At 36.6% G+C, this 18242-nt stretch overlaps 2 protein-coding genes across 15 annotated transcripts; one reads left to right on the top strand and one right to left on the bottom strand.

Moving 5' to 3' along the window:
* Positions 1–1365: 1365 nt before the first annotated feature.
* On the bottom strand, positions 1366–3628 carry LOC110874237 (alcohol dehydrogenase 2). Of its 4 annotated transcripts, none has more exons than XM_035977469.1 (6): positions 3322–3628; positions 2656–3180; positions 2432–2567; positions 2300–2346; positions 2112–2206; positions 1366–1722 (listed from the first exon to the last, which is right to left on the bottom strand). In XM_035977469.1, the coding sequence occupies exons 2-6, from the start codon at positions 2661–2663 to the stop codon at positions 1715–1717; spliced, it is 294 nt and encodes a 97-aa protein (XP_035833362.1). In that variant the 5' UTR covers positions 2664–3180; positions 3322–3628; the 3' UTR covers positions 1366–1714. The 4 variants fall into 4 exon arrangements, with proteins under 4 accessions (XP_035833362.1, XP_035833360.1, XP_035833361.1 ...); XM_035977467.1 differs by lacking the exon at positions 1366–1722 and having other exon boundaries at positions 1731–2206; positions 2656–2820; positions 2886–3180; XM_035977468.1 differs by lacking the exon at positions 1366–1722 and having other exon boundaries at positions 1731–2206; positions 2656–2820; positions 3142–3180.
* Positions 3629–6466: 2838 nt separating this feature from the next.
* Positions 6467–10578, top strand: LOC110877440 (sodium/pyruvate cotransporter BASS2, chloroplastic). Of its 11 annotated transcripts, none has more exons than XM_022125585.2 (9): positions 6467–6641; positions 6833–7015; positions 7700–7723; positions 7800–7864; positions 8557–8729; positions 9510–9623; positions 9729–9791; positions 10065–10126; positions 10258–10576. In XM_022125585.2, the coding sequence occupies exons 5-9, from the start codon at positions 8700–8702 to the stop codon at positions 10376–10378; spliced, it is 390 nt and encodes a 129-aa protein (XP_021981277.1). In that variant the 5' UTR covers positions 6467–6641; positions 6833–7015; positions 7700–7723; positions 7800–7864; positions 8557–8699; the 3' UTR covers positions 10379–10576. The 11 variants fall into 11 exon arrangements, with proteins under 11 accessions (XP_021981277.1, XP_035833359.1, XP_021981273.1 ...); XM_035977466.1 differs by having other exon boundaries at positions 6833–7030; XM_022125581.2 differs by lacking the exon at positions 8557–8729 and having other exon boundaries at positions 10258–10578.
* Positions 10579–18242: the final 7664 nt, after the last annotated feature.

Below are 18242 nucleotides of genomic sequence, written 5' to 3'. Positions count from 1 at the left end.
TCATCGCCATCCAACATGCTTCGACCCACCCAAAAGTTACGACCCGTTTTGACAGGTTAGAGGACCCAATCAACCCCTCATGATGCCACCTTAGACCTTGTATTATATAAAAAAAAATCACACGCCATCATATTACAGTGGTACTATAATACTATTAGACTTTTTCTAGAATCCGCACCATAAGGAACTTTAGAGTTTTATCATTAAACTATTAAAGGACAGCAAAAACATGGCGTTGTTAGCTATTTGAAACCATCTAATCTTTGTTGATATTCTCCTCAATTTCCAAGCTCTTTAGATAGTCAAACTGAAGATAGAAGCATCAACAGTAGAATTAATTCACATGAAATGGACTACAAGAAATCTAAATTTATTATAAGAACCTCTCGCTCATGACTTTGGAATTTAATTTTATAATAAATTCTGGGTGAGGGAACAATCCATTCCTTCCAAAACTATTCTATGCCACCCACCATCCTGTTTTATACATTTTTATTTTATTATACGGAAGTCAGTGAAGAATTCAAAATATCAATGTATAGTAGTAAGTCAGGAAGAATAAATTTGATGCAAATTTAAAAGAAGGTAGATAGGCAACTGCTTACATCTGTTTTCTTAGTTCTTTCAAATAAAACCACACGATCCCATGATCTCTGGTTCTAGAAGAAATATTTGTTTTTAAATAGTCAGGATTTTGTTTTGTTTCAAAATGATCTGATGGCTGAGATTAGTTCAAAATCAGTTTTTGTTTTAACGGGAACATAAGATTATATAATTCCACCAATTTAGCAATATGTAACATGAATAGGAGTGACATAAAACATATAATCATGCATGCAACTTAAACTTACAAGCTGACTCAACTGGAAATCAGGCGCGGTGTCAAATTCCAAATTTGACTGTTCAAGAACCAAATGTTGACATGCCTCCATATCCTTTTTTTAAATTTTCTGCTCCTAATTGAGCATAGTCTGCAAGACTCGGTTTTTCATTTGATTCTTGGAACTCAACATCTCTTTGAGAAGATTGTGACTCATTGTCCCTAGGGCTGTAAACGAACCGAACGTTCAGCGAACAGTTCGTGAACCGTTCAGCGGGAAGTTCGTTTATGTTCGTTCGATTAGCTTACTGCGTTCGTGAACGTTCGGTAATATGTTCGGTTACGTTAGTTCATGTTCGTTCGTTCACGTTCGTTTGATTATATTAAAAAATAATAAATAATAAACCTTTTATCTAAACATACTGAAAACTTGAAACTCTATTTTTTCTAAGTTAGCTAAAATTTGGACATTCTAAGACATTTTTTTGGGATAATTATGTCTAAGTTAGTTAAACTTGATTCATCGTTTGGTGGTTGTAGTAGACTTCTTGTGTTTTGTTTATCATCTGATGGTTGTATTTAACTACTTATTTCCAATGTTTAAGGATAACAATGTTTTTATTTATTATTTTCAACTTAAATGTTCGTTTATGTTCGTTTTTATTTGCTTGTGTTCGAGACCCGTGTTCACGAACTGTTCGTGAATAATTGAATTTCCTTAACGAACGAACACGAACATAAACTTATGTTCGGTTTGCGTTCGTGAACAGTTCACGAACATGTTAATTTCCTTAACGAACGTACACGAACATGGCCTTGTTCGTGTTCGTTCGGTTCGTTTACAGCCCCCCACCATTTTGCTGCTTCTTCTCCACATTATTAGCCCCCAATTTCTCAGAAACCTGTGTGTAGGTCGAGAAAAAAACATCACTGACAACTAACTTGTGAGGATAATTTTATTAAAGGAACCCAAAGAAAAAGATAACGTCTTTAAAGCATCTATTTCACTTGTAAATAAGCACAAATCATGCTTACCCCTTCCTATGGAGTTTTCCCCTTCTCATACTCACTCTAAACCAATACAACAGACTATCAATTCAAAAGCCAATACTAATTACTATTAAAGTAGTATATGAGTATTCATATAAACTATGATGTCTAGTCGGAACCCCAGTCAAGGATGTTTTTTACCTTCTATACAAAAACCAATCTATAGTGTTTTGGCTGGTATCGCTATTTTATTCATTATACACACGCGCGCACACACACATATTGCTCTCTTCGGACTTACAGTGAGCACACTCTTTGAACTCTCCGGTGAAAACAGGAAGAACATGATCCCCTGGCTGTAGATCATTCACTCCTTCCCCAACACTCTCCACAACCCTGTGTTCATATTAATCAAATCAACCAGGTTATGTGTTTCAAAATAATAAAAAATACAAACCCTTTTGACTTTGATACAAGAATGGAACATACCCTCCAGCTTCATGTCCTAAAGTTCTTGGAAATACAGGATTTTGCCCCTGCAGTAATTAAAGATTCAAGATTAGATATTTGATCTAAAAAATAGTAATAATAAATAAAGTTGTTTGAATTTAAAATGCTTACTTTGGCTTCCCAGAAGTAAACATCAGTGTGGCAAAGGGAAGTGAAGAGGATCTTAATTCGGACATCCATTTTCTGCAGTGGCGCCACTTCCACTTCTTCGATCACCAGCAGCTTTCCGGGTTCCCATGCCACGCGGCTGTTACATCAGTTAAACTTACATGTTTACATCCATGATCAGGTTATAAAAAGACTTGAAAGATTGAAGAAAAGTATAAAACACTTACCTTTGCATCGAATCACTTGACCATTGGTGCTCGACATAATTGTAACTTAATCACTGTAAAGAATCTGATAAAAGTAGTAATTGTTTTTCCAATAGATGCATCCCACTAAAGAAGACCCAAAATTCACATGAATGCCCTTCTGTAAGTGGTTTTCCAGCATAGCATCTGTAGCACATAAAAAAATGAAAAAAAAGAGAATACTAAAAATGAAAACATCAGATGTAATATACCTTGCACCTTATGTCTGGAATATTAATGTTTATTTGGACCAAATTCACAGCAGTTGGCAACCTATTTAAGACAAGTCTCCACACCACATAATTATACCTTAATAGGAACCCACCCATTCCATTATATCCAATCCCCATATCAGAAAAAAGTCAATATATCACTAACACATTCCCCAATCAAAATTAGTAAAAGAAATCAACCTGATTAGCCATTAGAGAAGAAGATGAATTCAACCATTTAGAAGACTGTACTCACCAGTCTAATTGTGGTACACTGGAATCTCTTCCCCTGAAACTGTAAAGGGAAAGTAGAATTAGTAAAAAATTCATTGCAAATCCAAATCACTATATGATTTTGGTTTGAGAAGCAATGAATAATCTGATGGCTTTAGTGATAAAGAATACACGAATTAAGAGGGAAAACCCTAAGACCAACCTCAAATATGCTCTGTCATGATGTGGTTCACAAATTCTTCTTCAGTTGCAGTGGGAGAGAAACCATAAGAGATCAGAGAAGGTTGATTTGTGTATGTATGGCACAGAGAGCCGCGACGTGTGGAAGGAGATCCAAAGAAATAAAGAAACCCTTGATAACCGATATGCAAAATAGGAAAGAGCTAGGCCTTGATGATGCTGGGTAGGGGAGGATTTATAGTGGGTGACCTGGGGCGGTTGGGGAGGAGAAAGCAGGAAACGTGGGTAGGGAGGACGGAAACCGCCTGAAACAGCATGATTTTTGGAGAGAGATTGTAAAACTGCCCTGAACCGTTGCTTCTAAAAGGTTATATTTTAGGCGGTTGAGTCGTGGAGTGGAGATAGTGGGCAGCAAAAGGTGGAGGTAACCACCAGCTTCAAAAACCGACCATAACCTCCGGGAACCGCCATTAGAGCGGTTATTTTTAGGAGTTTAAACGGTGAATATTGATTTGCAAAGCGGTTAGACTTAATGGGTTTAATATATATATATATATATATATATATATATATATATATATATATATATATATATATATAATTATATGCCCAAACTAGACCTGGCAAACGGGTTGGGTCGGGTCGGGTCATGGGTCAAAACGGGTTCGGGTCAAAACAGGTCAATCATAAAAAAGGGTTGTTTTGGTTTGGGTCGAAACGGGTCCGGGTCAGAACGGGTCCGGGACAGAACGGGTCTGGGTCATATCGGGTCCGGGTCAGAACGGGTTTTGGGTCGGGTCGGGTCAGTTTTTTTTTTTTTTCAGTTGATTTCTGATTTCTGGTTGACCTGTATAAAAACAGGTCTTGTTCGTCTGTTGATTTTAAATATTAACAGGATAGACCTATATCTAATATCTATAATGGGCCGATAAACTTACCAACTTCATAATAAAAACAATAGAGCTGACTTTTCATCGGTTGGTCAACATAGGATTTCTTCAAGGGTCCAAGATTACTACTCACAAAGAATCCTTCACTTTACTTTTCAGTGTTAACTTGACTACATGAAACGTCGAGTGCAAGCATTAATAAGTTTGGTTCAAGATTTGCAGCAACATAAAAGATCTCAGTTCACTTTTCATCATCAGAGTTTAACTCAATTTGACAATGGTTGACATCTTTGACTTTCATGCCCTGGGTTGGTGTCACTTTTGTCAAAAGATTCATGGTTCGATTCGAAACGGTACTGGTCGAAACGGTTCGCGTCGAAACGGTTCGATTCGAAACGGTACGGGTCGAAGCGGTACAGGTCGAAACGGTTCGCGTCGAAAAGAGACGCGTCGAACGGTACAGGTTGAAACGGTTCGCGTCGAAACGGTTCGATTCGAAACGGTACGGGCCGAAACGGTACGGGTCGAAACGGTACGCGTCGAAACGGTTCGCATCGAAACGGTACGAAACCCGTCCCGTGCAGAAACTTGTGTCGGCCCGAAACCTGACCCGAACCGACCCCGTTCCGATCCAAAACTTGCGTCGTGCCGAAACCCGTCTCGGCCTGAAACTCAATTTGAACTGAACCCGTTCCGATCCAAAACCCGTTTCGTGCCGTAAACCGTCTCGTGCGGATACTTGTGCTGGCTCGAAATCCATTCCGATCCGAAACCTGCCTCGTTTCTTTAAGACACTAACCCACATCGACCCATTTCTTTAATGTTGTCGACCCGTTTTGACCCGAAAATTACAAGATGGAATTTCAAGTGACCCATTGTGACCCATTTAGTTAAAATACCTTACCCAAACCAACCAATATAATTTTAAAAGCAACCCAAACTGACCCACTTAGAAGGCTTTGGGTCAAGATTGCCCCTCTAGCCCAAACTAAAATATCGAATGTTGTTATAGTTGTATTTTAGTTAATCATAATTAATTAACTCCTGATATTTGATTATCTACTAACTATGGGGTACCTACATGTCTTATTTTTTATAAATAATTTAAATTACATGTTAAAGAAATAATCTAGTTACTCACCCAAAGAGGCGAACGTGTAAGTTGTAAAAGATAAAAGTCAAGTTTGCCTAAACTCAAACTGTGTTTGGTTAATCTATGAGCGCTCGAATTGGAAAATGCCACGAACATACCAACCTAATGCAAAGTCCATAGGTTTCCATCCATGAGGTTACGTGACCGTTTGTGTAGTCCCATAAATGAGCTTTGCCGATTCTTTACGTGCCGAATAGACCATGAGTTATTGCTTGTGTCAGCCTTTACCTGTCCACCTCTTGGTATTGGAACATTATAAACATCAGTTGGGTATGATAAATTGCAAAATGACATGAGACAAACACATGTTCTATCGATTCCAGATCAGCTTCACAGAAAACACAGTCCAACGCCTGCATGTTTACACCTCTATTAGTTAGCATCATCTTTGTTCGGAATTTGTTTAAGGCTGTACTCCAACAGAAGTAATTGATCTGCTATGGTAACCATTTTTCTCAGCAATGCGAGTTTTCCATCACATTAAATATTTTCACTCTAATCTGTTTCCTTAAAGATTGCATTGTGAATATTCTTCTTTATTCCAAAAGTTACATCCGTTCGACAATAAAAAAAATAGCTACAATTCGTCCCATTCCCAACCTGCTCTCAGCTCATGCTTCCACCGCTGTTTCCAGATCACTTGGGCGGCTGGGCTCCATGTGTTTGGAAGAGAGCTGGTAAGAACTCCTTTAGAGGCCCGTTGCCGACCCACTTGTCCAAGCAAACGTCGAAAGTGTGTATCCTTTCTTAATCCAACAATAGCCTTGTGTGGCTACTAAAAATGGCATGAATAAAAACCATTGGTTTGAACACATAAGATATTAAAGAAGGGTGGCAAGGTCGAGTTCTGTAGCATGTCAATAGGTTTGGGTTAAATTGGGTCAAAATGTGTAACTTAAAAACCAAGTTATAGATGGGTTCGGGTTGGCTTAGAGTGGGTTTTTACATAGATGGTTTTAACAATTCATAGAAACATTTTTCTGGCAACTCACAACAAGAAAAACTAGCAATAGCGGCGACCTCTTTAGCGACGACTTCCAAAAAGTCGTCGCTAAAACTCCTATCCGTGTCCTCTCCTTTTAATCAAATCCCTAACCGTTCGATCATAAGGCAGTCTAAGGGCTGGTGTTTTATTAGAGCATGTCGCTTATCAAAACCATTGGCGGGCTGGAGATTCACCCATTCCCTCCCAAATCACACCAGTATGCTCCCCCAAACCCTAGATTGACGCCGCACCATCTCGACGGACCACCTCCCTAGCGCCGCCGTACCACCTTCTCAGCACTGCCGGACCTCCAGGTACTTTTCCTCTTCCTCTTTAGTGTTGAATCTATATTTTTGAACCATGTTTCAGAACATTAGGCTTGGGTGTTAGTAGGGCCGGCTCAAGGGTAAAGCTGCTAAAGCCCTAGCTTTGGGCTTCCTTTCTTCCATGCCTCCGTTTCACGATTTACGTCATGTATACTAACTAATCGTATTGGGCTCTGTAGTTGAGACTTGGGAAAAAAAGATTAGTGAACGTGGGGGTGGGGGTGGAAATAGAATCGCCAGGAACAGTAAAGTGTAAATCGGAAACGAATTTCGAAGTTCCAACTACAACTTGTTCTGCGTTCTTTCTCAACTAAATCGAAGTTGTTCTGTTGTGCTTTGGAATCGGAATTGTCAAATAGAAGGTTTTATGTTCTAAGGTCCCTGTTATGCTTTTTCTTTAGTAATTGAAGCCTAGTTAACAATTTCTGACCGGTGATTTTGTAGAGAAGTGTTTCAAGACTTGTAGGTACCCTTTTGTTTATCCAATAGTCTTCAGAGATGTGTTTAATAGCAATAACCATAGCTAAAGTAATTTGCGGTTGCACATATGTTACTGATAAGATTTTTTTTATTGTTTTGACTCTTTAGATTCTAATTAAAAGATAAAGACACATGCTATTCAAAGATAGCGTTATTATCTCTATTTTGATATAAGAACCACCTTCTAATTTATTTTGATGCTCAAGTTATGACAGTAACTAGCTTAAAGTTTTTTATTTGGGGCTCATTTGGATGAAAAGTCATCAAATTATGGTTTTATTTTCTGTAAAAAAGTCATCAAATTATGGTTTTATTTTCTGTAAAAGGATAATATGATGTTTAGATGTTTGTCGATTGTTTGGAGGTGAATTTTTGTCTCGCTATAAAGTGATTTCATCATGTTATGGATAGCACCTTCATAAGTAAATATATACCTACAAAAGTCATTGCAATCTACAATGCTCTGTTTTGATTGGTTGACGCTTGTACGTGGCATTAATAGAATACTTGGGTTTTTGGCTGTTCACGCGTGTTCGATTAACTCATTTTGCATTTATTTTCTCTAGGTTCACTCAGAGTTGGAGCATTAGGTAACCAGTTGCTACTACAAACTTCGCCATATTTACATTAAAAACACATTTAGACGCTCCTCTATATAAAATACAGACATGGAATTGAACCGTCAAGCTGCCACGATTGAACCCCGTCAAGCGCACCGCAGTCGAACCCCGGTAAGCAATCCTTTATCTATCTTTTATAGTTTCTGATATGGCATATGGTTATGCAATGTCGTGTAGGATGGTGTTAATTAGCGGTGTCCACAGTATCTAATGGCCAATGTGTTGAGCATGGGTCATGGGGGATAGAGTAATAACTAACTAATGCGCCATTAAAGATAGAAAACATTCTTTAAAATAATAATAAAAGATAGCCTAAGTGGGTCTGGGTTTGGGGGTCTGTAGTGGGTGGAGGATTAAATAGAGAGAAGTAGAGGAGCGAAATAATTGGGTTCTGAAGTTGCAGGTATGGAGCTTCAAGAGATGATTCTGGTTAATTTATTATTTTCTTTAGTGGGAGTTCATTCGGTGAGCATATTTTGGTACGGACAGATAAAACCTGATAAACGACCCGAAAAAATACCCAAACCGACCCAAAAAGAATAAGGTAGGTACAATGGTTGGTTCGTCAATTCTAATGAGATCGGGTTCGAGTCGGTTCGGTCCAAAAACCGAATACAACCCGAAATAAAGAATATGGACCTGAAATAACCTTTACACAATTTTTTTTTTCAATAATTTCTGAGTTTTATGTGTTTTTAACTCTGTTGGCGGGGTTCTTGATACGACTATCTATGTATATTTGTAAGTTGGTTATGGTGAAATATAATTAATAAGTTTGTGGTTCGTTCAATTTACATTGGCAGCACCAGCAGTATAAGAGTTCAAAGGCAAACCCATATATATGAAGACTTCATTTGCAAACCATACTTGCACGCCTTGAAATGGCACTTATTTGCAAACCATACTTGTGCGGGTCAACCTTCCACCTGGTGCAGTCACATAACCCATGGCTCTTACATCGCTTGGATCCAATGGTGTATGTTGCTCTTTTTATCAATAATCATCTTCTTTTGTGCAATTCTATCCAAAATAAGTGTTCTTGTAAACGATTTTTTGCATGATATATTGTTGCACCCTTTTCCGTTCAATGCAAATGGTGATGCTTTAGCAGGGCGGGCGGAAAATGGGGGTGTACATGTAAGGTAAATAACATAGAGCTCCATAAGTGCACATGTAAGGTAAATAACATAGCTTGGGTCTTTGACATTATAACTCGAGGTGGCAAAACGAGCCGGTTAGGGTCAAAATAGGTAATCTTTTATATTTTTAAGTTTAACTTACTTTTTTTTTTTTTTGTAAAATGATGGTGTCATATGTGATTAGTTGTAAAAAAGTCCTTAGGTTGACTTGTGACCCATTGGACATGTTTTTTTTCAAAGATAAAACTAGGGGGTTAATCGTGTCGGGTAGGGCTGGAGTGTTGTAGGACACGAAAATTGAGTAATTTGGACACGATCCGTTTAACCCGTCTGCCTAAACATGTCAAATGGATTTGCTGGTAGCTGTAAATGTGTTAATTAGGTTGGTGGGTTGTAATACAGGTTGGCGAGTCGAAGGTTAGTGGTTCGACTTGTCCAATTAAATGGGTTAAACAAGCATATCATGCGTGTTGTAATTAACTGCTTCTGGTTAGGAACTGATCGGGGCTCAAGGGTCAACATGATGTGTGCAGCTCAAGAGTCAACATGTTTCTATTTATTGCAATTTACAATAGTAAAATGTTAGTTATATTTTTATCATTTGAATTAACATGCAGGTTACTTGGTTAGAAACAGACCTTTTTACCGTTGGCTTGGGTTTTCTCATGCTTTCAATAGTACTTACGCTAACATTTGAGGATTTCAGACGTCGTTTAAGGAGTCCATGGACTGTAAGCATTTCCTCTCTGTTTTTTTTTCTTTTTCGTTTTTTTTTGTTTGTTGGAGTTTATCTTCTGTATTGGATATCAAAGAGGAATATGTTTTCGGTTTTATAGGTTGGCGTAGAGTTTCTTGCTCAGTACTTGATCAAACCTTTGTTGGGATTCTTCATTGCAATGGTACGTGACAATGCCTATGGATATCGAGTATTAACTATTAACTAAAAAAGGTTACATGAAGTGCACTTATTGTGAATTTTGAGGTCAAATGAACAAAAATTATATTTTCATCTTTAAATATGAGTTCGTTAAATATTTACAAAGCTGTAATTACCATGTCAAAATATTTGATAAATGCTATGAGTTAGACGATGTAGATGCATCTTCATTATTTTAGATTTACTGTTTTTTTGGGTTGTGTTATTGATATAAAAACTTGAATTGTATCCACAGACTCTAAATGTTGCAACTTATATATCGAAAGGAAATGTAGCACTTTCTGTTCTCATGACAACGTAAGCTTCCATCTCTTGTTTAATATAATCTTTGTTGTAGAGTATAATCCAATTGTCCAAAATATAACCCATTTAGTGCTTGTATTTATATAAAGAATTCTAACAAGCAATCTTTATGTCGGTGTTTCCAGATGTTCGACTATTGGAGCTATTATCATGACACCACTGTTGACTAAACTTCTAGCTGGTATTTTGGTTCTGTTACGCGGTTTCTTTTGTTTGGGGGTTCATTTTCATTGTTTCCAGTTTTGATAATATTTCATTTATCATTCAATTTGGGGGTTCACTATCATGGCCTATCTTATATTCTTTAGTGGTTGTGAGTGGAAAAATACATTAATTCAATGATGGGGTTTCTAAAAAATGAACAAATTATAGAGATAAATGTGTATTTTAGTTAAAGTATTATATGAATGAGGATGCGGATTCCATTGTAAATGTTCTAATATATAGCCTAATCATTGTTTAGATTTATTTGATCATACAGTCATATAGCTTAATCACTGTTTAGATTTATTTGATCATACACTCATAAATGCATTACAATATAATAGATATAAAAACATCATAATGTTTAATCGAACATTCGTGTATTTTATCAATCAAAGGATGTTAAACGAATCAAATCCATGTTTGATACGTCACATAAATTAAATACATGTATGAGCACTAAAATCCATTCACCCGCATACATATACCAGAATGTCAATGCTGATGTGATATGGACTCCTTTTGGCCCAAGTTTCGACACCATAACCATCATACTTTGGTCAAACAAACAACCACCATACCTCTCTTTGTAGAAACAGAACTCACCCTCATAAACATCCTCATTACTGCCACGAACCCATAATTTATCACTTTTTATTGAGCTATCGATCCTCTTATCTCTGCATACTCTTTGACAACAAACAATAGGGTTAAACCCCTGAAAGGAACTTTAAACCAGAAAAGCTTAAAGATCCTTTTCTTGGAACAACGACCCGATTTGAGGAAAACGCAAAATCTGGGTTCTTGGTACAACAATGGGGATGTTTATGAGGATGATAGGAAAGTGTTCATGGGAGGTTTGGTGGTGATTTGGTTGACCAAAAGGATGATAGTTGAAAGAAACAAAAAATAACAAAGGTATGAAGGTGACTGGCCATGGTTGATCAAATGAAGTTTCAAGGTTACAAAGTTCACCGTCAATTTATGCATGCATTTATAGGGGGATTTCAATATTAAAATCTCAAATTCAAAAAAAGGATTAGGGGTTTGGCTAAATGCACCCCCTTTTTTACTGGTCATACCCTCTTTCTAAAAATATAATTTAAAAGTTGTTAAATTTCTACCCTCTAAACAATTCAAATATTGTTTTTTAAAACTATTGTGTTTCTATCATTTGAAGACACTTTCTCTTACTAATATTTTATTATGTTTCTATAAAACGTTATTAAACTTAATAAAAAATATTTTTTATACAATAAAAAAGTTTCAGAACTTTTTTTTGAAAAAAAACAGTTGCCTTTATATTTTTTATTTATTTCGTATTTTAGTTCTCTTATCTTTCTATTTATATTTTTATTAGTATTATTATTATATTAAAATGTTTTTTAATATAATTAACAACTTTTATTTATTAAAAGTAATAAGACGTAAAAAGAAAATAAAACGTTAGTTAAGTTGGCTGGCTTTAAAGCTTTATTTAATTTTTTGTGTATCATTGTTTATACAAATCGAATTCGCATACCCACTTCAAGCCGCTATGAACAAAAAAAACCCATTTCAAAATTAAAATGACTTGCTTTAGTTTAAAACGTAAGAAAACGATTATTTTTCAAATAATCAAAGAAAGTTTCTTTTTAAATAAAATAACTTTTTAAAAACAAATACTAGTAGTAATAATAATAATTAAAGATAAAAAATGAAAGAAAAACAAAAGGGTTTGAATTATATTAATGTAAAAGTTGAAGGAGGGGGTGCATTCAGTAGAAAAGGGGGTACATTTAGCAACACCCTTAGGTTAAACTAACCGACTGTACACGTGGTCCACAAAAACAGGTGGGGAAAATAAGAAGCCCGATAAAATTGTAGACATCCAAATTGTGATGGTACAACTCCCTCATATTAAATTATAGGCCCAAACTAAATTAAATCTAGTTATATGTAATATCAAATGTTGTTATAGTTGTATTTTAGTTTATCATAATTCACTAGTGACATTTGATTAGCTAACTAGCTTGAGGAAAGGAAACATCGCAGAAGTGCCAAAACCTTAAACGAATGTAGCTTGGGGTATGGTTATTTCCACAAGTCGAATCTTGTTTGTTTGATCCAGATGTCAGACCCTAATTCCTTGATTAAGAGCTTCGATTTCGTCACTCAAAGTTTTCCATCAAATTTTGTAATCTTTGTACTTTCTTTTTTGAGTTAAATGTCATTTTAGTCCCTGTGGTTTGGGTCATTTTGACAGTTTGATCCAAATGTTTGAAACGTTGCCATTTTAGTTCAAGTAGTTTTAAATGTTGTCATTTTAGTCCACTGTATTAACTTCATCCATTTTTTTGTTAACCAGAAGGGCAATTCAGTCATTTTTTATGTAATTCTGCTAATTAGAAGGGCAATTCGGTCATATAAAATAACCGAATTGCCCTTCTCATTAACAGAAAAATGGGATGAAGTTAACCCAGTGGACTAAAATGACAACGTTTCAAACTATTTGAACTCTAATGGCGATGTTTCAAACCTTTGGACTAAACTCGTTAAATAGCCCAATCCACAAGGAATAAAATGACATTTAACTTTTTTTATAAACCTAAAACGTGTGAATCATTCATTGAATTGCATGTTTATTTCTATGTTTAATTTCAAAATTTTGGCAAGCTTGCTAAATCTATAATTCTCTTTATAAGGACTTCTCTTGTAATCGTTTAACTATTCAGAAATGGTAGTTTTCTTTGAAAATTCTCTTTTATCGCTTTCACTCTATGCTAGATTTAAAGGCTCCAAATCCAATATTCTAAAGACTAGAATCCAACACTTTATTTTAGGTCATGAGAATATACAAAATGGGACTGAAATCAAACTTGTGACTATCATCATAAACTAAGGTTCGTTGAATGTTTAACAAGTAATTCGTAATTTGATTGGGCAGTTATACTCTCTACAAAAAATAATATAAATGATCAAAAGGCCACCGTAGGTTTTTATAATATAACAATATTTGCCGTTAAGAAAAATAATCCAATTTGATTGAAACTACGTAGCGGCTCGAGGCTTACAAATAAATGCTATTTATCTCATCACATATCACATATCTGGAAGTTGTTGGTTATATAGAAGAACTAGGTTATAACCCCGTGTATTACACGGGTTGAATAAATAAATTTTATATAATAAATAATAAAACAATATATCTTTTAAAAACCTTCTTTATTGCACAAGTTGAATAAATATAATTTTATATATTAAATAATAAAAAGTTATATCTATAAGAACAATATTGTACAGGTTGAATAAATATAATTTTATATATAAAATAAAAAAAAGTTATATCTTTAAAACCACGTGTATTACACGAGTTGAATAAATGTAATATTGTTTACCAAATAATAAAATAATACATCTCTAAAAAACCCCATTCATTACACCGGTTGAATAAATGTAATTTTATATACCAAATAATAAAAAAAATACATTTTTAAAAATATGCGTATTACACGGTTTGAATAAATGTAATTTTCTATACTAAATAATAAAAATATACATCCTTAAAAAACCTCATGTATCGTAGGAATAGAATAAATCTAATTTTATACATCAAATAATAAAATTACGATTTTGGCCCCTTTGGTTATATCACTTTTACCCTTTTAGCCCAAAAAAGAATTTTTTAACATCTAAGCCCTCAACGTCTTTTTTTCTAACCTTTTTGGCCACTAACGTCTTTTTTTTTAACCCTTTTGGCCCCTATCATTTAATGGATGGGGTTAGTGTTAGGGGCCAAAAGGGTTAGAAAAGAAGACGTTGGGGTCTCAGATGTTAAAAGATTCCTTTTTAGGCTAAAAGGGTAAAAGATATAACTATAGGGGCTAAAATCGTAATTTTCTCTAAAGAATTCTTAACATCTAACCTCACAACGTCTTTTTTCTAACCTTTTTGACCCCTAACGTCTTTTTTAACCCTTTTGGCCCCTAACATTTAATGGATGAGTTAGTGTTAGGGGCCAAAAGGGTTAGAAAAGAAGACGTTGGGAGCTCAGATGTTAAAAAATTATTTTTGGGCTAAAAAGGTAAAAGTGATATAACTACAGGGGCCAAAATCGTAATTTTCTCTAAATAATATTATAAATAAGAAGAAGATTAAACTTAATAATAATTATCAATATTTAATAGGAGTGTTATATATAACTAATTAGAAAAGATTAAATTAAAATAATAATTATTTATAAGAGATGCCCTAATATGATGACAAGTGTCTCAAAAGTGGTTTCTTTTATTATATAGTATATATTCATGTATGGCTAATCCAGATGAAAACCTCAAATTCAACCTAAAATCATTTTCTCCTAAACTATACCCTAATACATTGATCCTACTGACCCCATTTGTTCCCCATGCTCTTGGTATTCTCCAACTGCAACTGTGCGACCTTTTCCTTTCTACTTCCTGCAAATAAGTAAATAAACAATCATATATATATATATCAATTATTTTTTTAGGGGTGAGTAATATTGCATTCAAATAGTGAGGCATTTAGTGAACAATATGCATTCATTCCTAGTCCAATAGATAATTATAACAGATGCATCAATAAATAAGAACTAACCAATTATATCCAAGACATGGCCTTCAACTGGTGAATTTGGGAACATCTTCAGTGTTGACTATTTTACCGGTACACCTATAGATGGATTCATATTCTATAACTGATACGGAAGCGCAGCCCGGTTGGCACCTTCAACACAATAATGGTTTGGATCAGGGGAGGGAACGAGATCAATGGGTGTGAATGGGTTGCGACCATAAACAACAAAGAATGGGGACATGCCGGTCGAACTATGGTTGGATCGGTTATATGCAAATTCTGCCTGAGGTAAAACCGCATCCCACTGCCTCGAATATTTTTCCACCAAACTGCGAAGTAAGTTACCAAGGCTTCGATTTGTGACCTCGGTCTGCCCGTTGGTTTGCGGGTGATGTGAACTACTAAAGTGGAGCCTCGAACCCAAACGCTTCCACAATGTTCTCCATATGTGACTAACAAATTTGACATCCCGGTCTGACGTGAGCGTTTTTTGAATCCCATGGAGGCGGACAATCTCGGTGAAATATAGGCGGGCAACTTGAGATGCATCATTAGTTTTGGAGCACGGGACAAAGTGAGCCATCTTAGAAAATCGATCCATTACGACCATAATTGAGTCCTTTTGTTTCTGAGTACGTGGGAGTCCCAACACAAAATCTAAGCTCACATCCTCCCAAGGAGCTTAAGGAGTTGGCAAGGGTGTATAAAGCCCCTGATTGGTACCATGTGTTTTCGCCATATGACACGTACGACAGCGACGGATAAGGCGCATAACATCTTTATCAAGTTTTGGCTAAAAAAAATTCTCACGAACTAGAGTCACGGTTTTGTCGCGCCCAAAATGCCCCGCGAGCGCTCCCTGGTGGCATTCGAGAATGATTGCGTCACGGTAGGAGGATTGTGGAACGCACAGTTTCGTACCTTTATATAAAAACCCGTCGCGTGCTTGAAAGTCATTGAAGGTCCCGGTTTGACAAAATGCCCACGTTTCTTTGAAATCAGGATCATCTTGATAAAGATGGCGGAGAGAATCTAACCCAGTGACATTCGTTTTGAGGACAATAGCGAGGCACGGGCGTCGACTAAGAGCATCGGCCAAAGAGTTTGCATGCCCGACCTTGTGCTTGATGACAAAGGAATAATCTTGAAGTAACTCCACCCATTTAGCGTGCCTAGGGTTGAGCTTCGTTTGCCCTTGAATGTAGCGTAAGGCCTGATGATCCGAATAGAGCACGAAGTCGTTCGGTATGAGATAATGGCGCCAATGCTCATGGCTTCGGACAATGGCATAGAATTCCTTATTATACATGCTATACTTTCGATGGCACTCATTGAGCTTTTCACTAAAATACGCGACCGGTCGGTTTTGTTGTGACAGAACACCACCGATGCCAACCCCTGAAGCGTCACACTCCACTTGAAAAATGACATCGAAGTTGGAGAGGGCTAAAACGAGGGCCTCCATGACAGCCCGCTTAAGTGTGTCGAAAGCGACTTGGGCCGCGGGGGTCCATTGAAACTTTAACGCCTTCTAGCAATCAGTTATAGGGCCAACGGTGGAGTTAAAGTTCCAAATAAAACGCCGATAAAAAGATGCCAACCCATGAAAACTTCTGGAGTAAGAAAGTGACACTTCGAACGATTGGCAAACAAATTTTGTTCTCGTAAGACTTCGAAGACGGCTTTAAGGTGGTGTAGATGTTGCAGAATGTTTTTGCTAAAAATCAATATGTCATCGAAATAAACGACGACACACTTGCCGATGAAAGGTTTAAAAACATGATTCATGAGACACATAAACGTGCTTGGCGCATTGGATAGGCCGAAAGGCATGATCATCCACTCATACAACCCATCCCTTGTCTTGAACGCGGTTTTCCACTCATCATCGGGCCGCATTCGTATTTGATGATAGCCACTCCGTAAGTCAATCTTGGAGAAAACAGTGGCCCCACGCAACTGATATAATAAATCCTCGAAGCGAGGTATTGGGAATCAGTACTTTACCGTGATTTTGTTAACAGCTCGACCGTCGATACACATGCGGTAGGCGCCATTTGGTTTTGGGACTAGGAGAGTCGGGACGGCACAGGGGATCATGCTCTCTCGTATGAGACTTTGTCGAGAAGTTCAAGGACTTGGTGTTATAGCTCTTCGAATTCTTTCGGGTTCATACGCTATGCGGGCTTGTTAGGAATTCTTGCCCCGGGAAGAAAGTCTATACAATGTTGGATCTCACGCATTAAAGTAATCCCTTGGGTATATCATCAGGGAAGATGTCACCGAATTCTGAAAGTAAGGGTTGGACCTCGACAGGGGGGGGGGGCGTTGGTAGTAGGGTTCTCTTCTGCAATGAGGAGGCCTAAGATTAGAGTAGTACCCGTAAGGCATGAATAGTCGAGGAACTCGGTACGGGGTGTCACACCCCGACCACGTAAAACAACAAAACGTGGCGGAATTATCGGAGAGTGTTGTAACAGAATCATTGTTTCATAACACATGGAAATTAGAAATTTCGTTTTATTGATTAACTGAGTTACAATGTCAAAACAAGCAAAGAAGTATAACATAATTAACTAGTCTTGCATCTTTTATTGTCACTAAGGCCCCAAGTCCGCCTATGTGTATCTTGATCAATCCTATGCATCATCTCCTGAAACACATGTGAAAATAGGAACGTCAGCATAAAAATGCCGGCGAGTACATAAGTTTTATTGATTTAGGATTCATGACTTATAAGTTTGGAAAAAGTTGTTTAACAAAAGTCAGTCATGATCCTTGTAAAATGTTTTGTTTTATAAATCATTTGAAAAGCGATGATAGATATGTATATTTAAACGAATAATATAAGGTTAAATAAATAACCAAGTAAAAATGAGTTTGTATAAGATAAGTTGTTTGTAAAACAATGTCTTGTGAAAAATATGTTATTTGTATAAAATGTATAAGTCCAAATTGAATGATTTAAATAACGCTACGACATGTAATATAATACAAGCACTTATATATAGGAAGTACCAGCGGTGTATCCTGTAGGATCGTATAGCGACCCGAATGAGTCGATCAGAGGCGTTTTCGTCAATTACAGGTGCGGAAAACAAGTAATCAACGTAGAAATAGCTAGCGATTCACTTTAAACTCTTTTTGTATTGATTTGACAACGAATACAACCAGTTCTCGATCCGGCAGCACTTCGGTACGAGATTCAACAACTGTTACAATTGAAATCGCTCCTAAGGTATTTATAGAATTCTGGAACCGCTTATTGGACAGGCCCAATAAGCGGTCCAAGCAGTCACTCGAGCGGTCCAGGGCAATTTACATATGA

The sequence above is a fragment of the Helianthus annuus genome, chromosome 9, assembly GCF_002127325.2.
Source record: "Helianthus annuus cultivar XRQ/B chromosome 9, HanXRQr2.0-SUNRISE, whole genome shotgun sequence".
Classification (NCBI taxonomy): domain Eukaryota; kingdom Viridiplantae; phylum Streptophyta; class Magnoliopsida; order Asterales; family Asteraceae; genus Helianthus; species Helianthus annuus.
Note: the sequence above shows the minus strand (reverse complement) of the source record. Positions and strands in the feature narration are given on the sequence as shown.

Coding starts and splice junctions, on each gene's coding strand:
- LOC110874237 (XM_022123048.2), bottom strand. Junction 2,347..2,431: donor TTTACTTCTGGGAAGCCAAA/GTAAGCATTTTA, acceptor TAATTACTGCAG/GGGCAAAATCCTGTATTTCC. Junction 2,207..2,299: donor TTAGGACATGAAGCTGGAGG/GTATGTTCCATT, acceptor ATATGAACACAG/GGTTGTGGAGAGTGTTGGGG.
- LOC110877440 (XM_022125581.2), top strand. CDS start 7,802: ATGGAATTGAACCGTCAAGCTGCCACGATTGAACCCCGTCAAGCGCAC. Junction 9,624..9,728: donor GTTTAAGGAGTCCATGGACT/GTAAGCATTTCC, acceptor TCGGTTTTATAG/GTTGGCGTAGAGTTTCTTGC. Junction 10,127..10,257: donor CTTTCTGTTCTCATGACAAC/GTAAGCTTCCAT, acceptor CGGTGTTTCCAG/ATGTTCGACTATTGGAGCTA.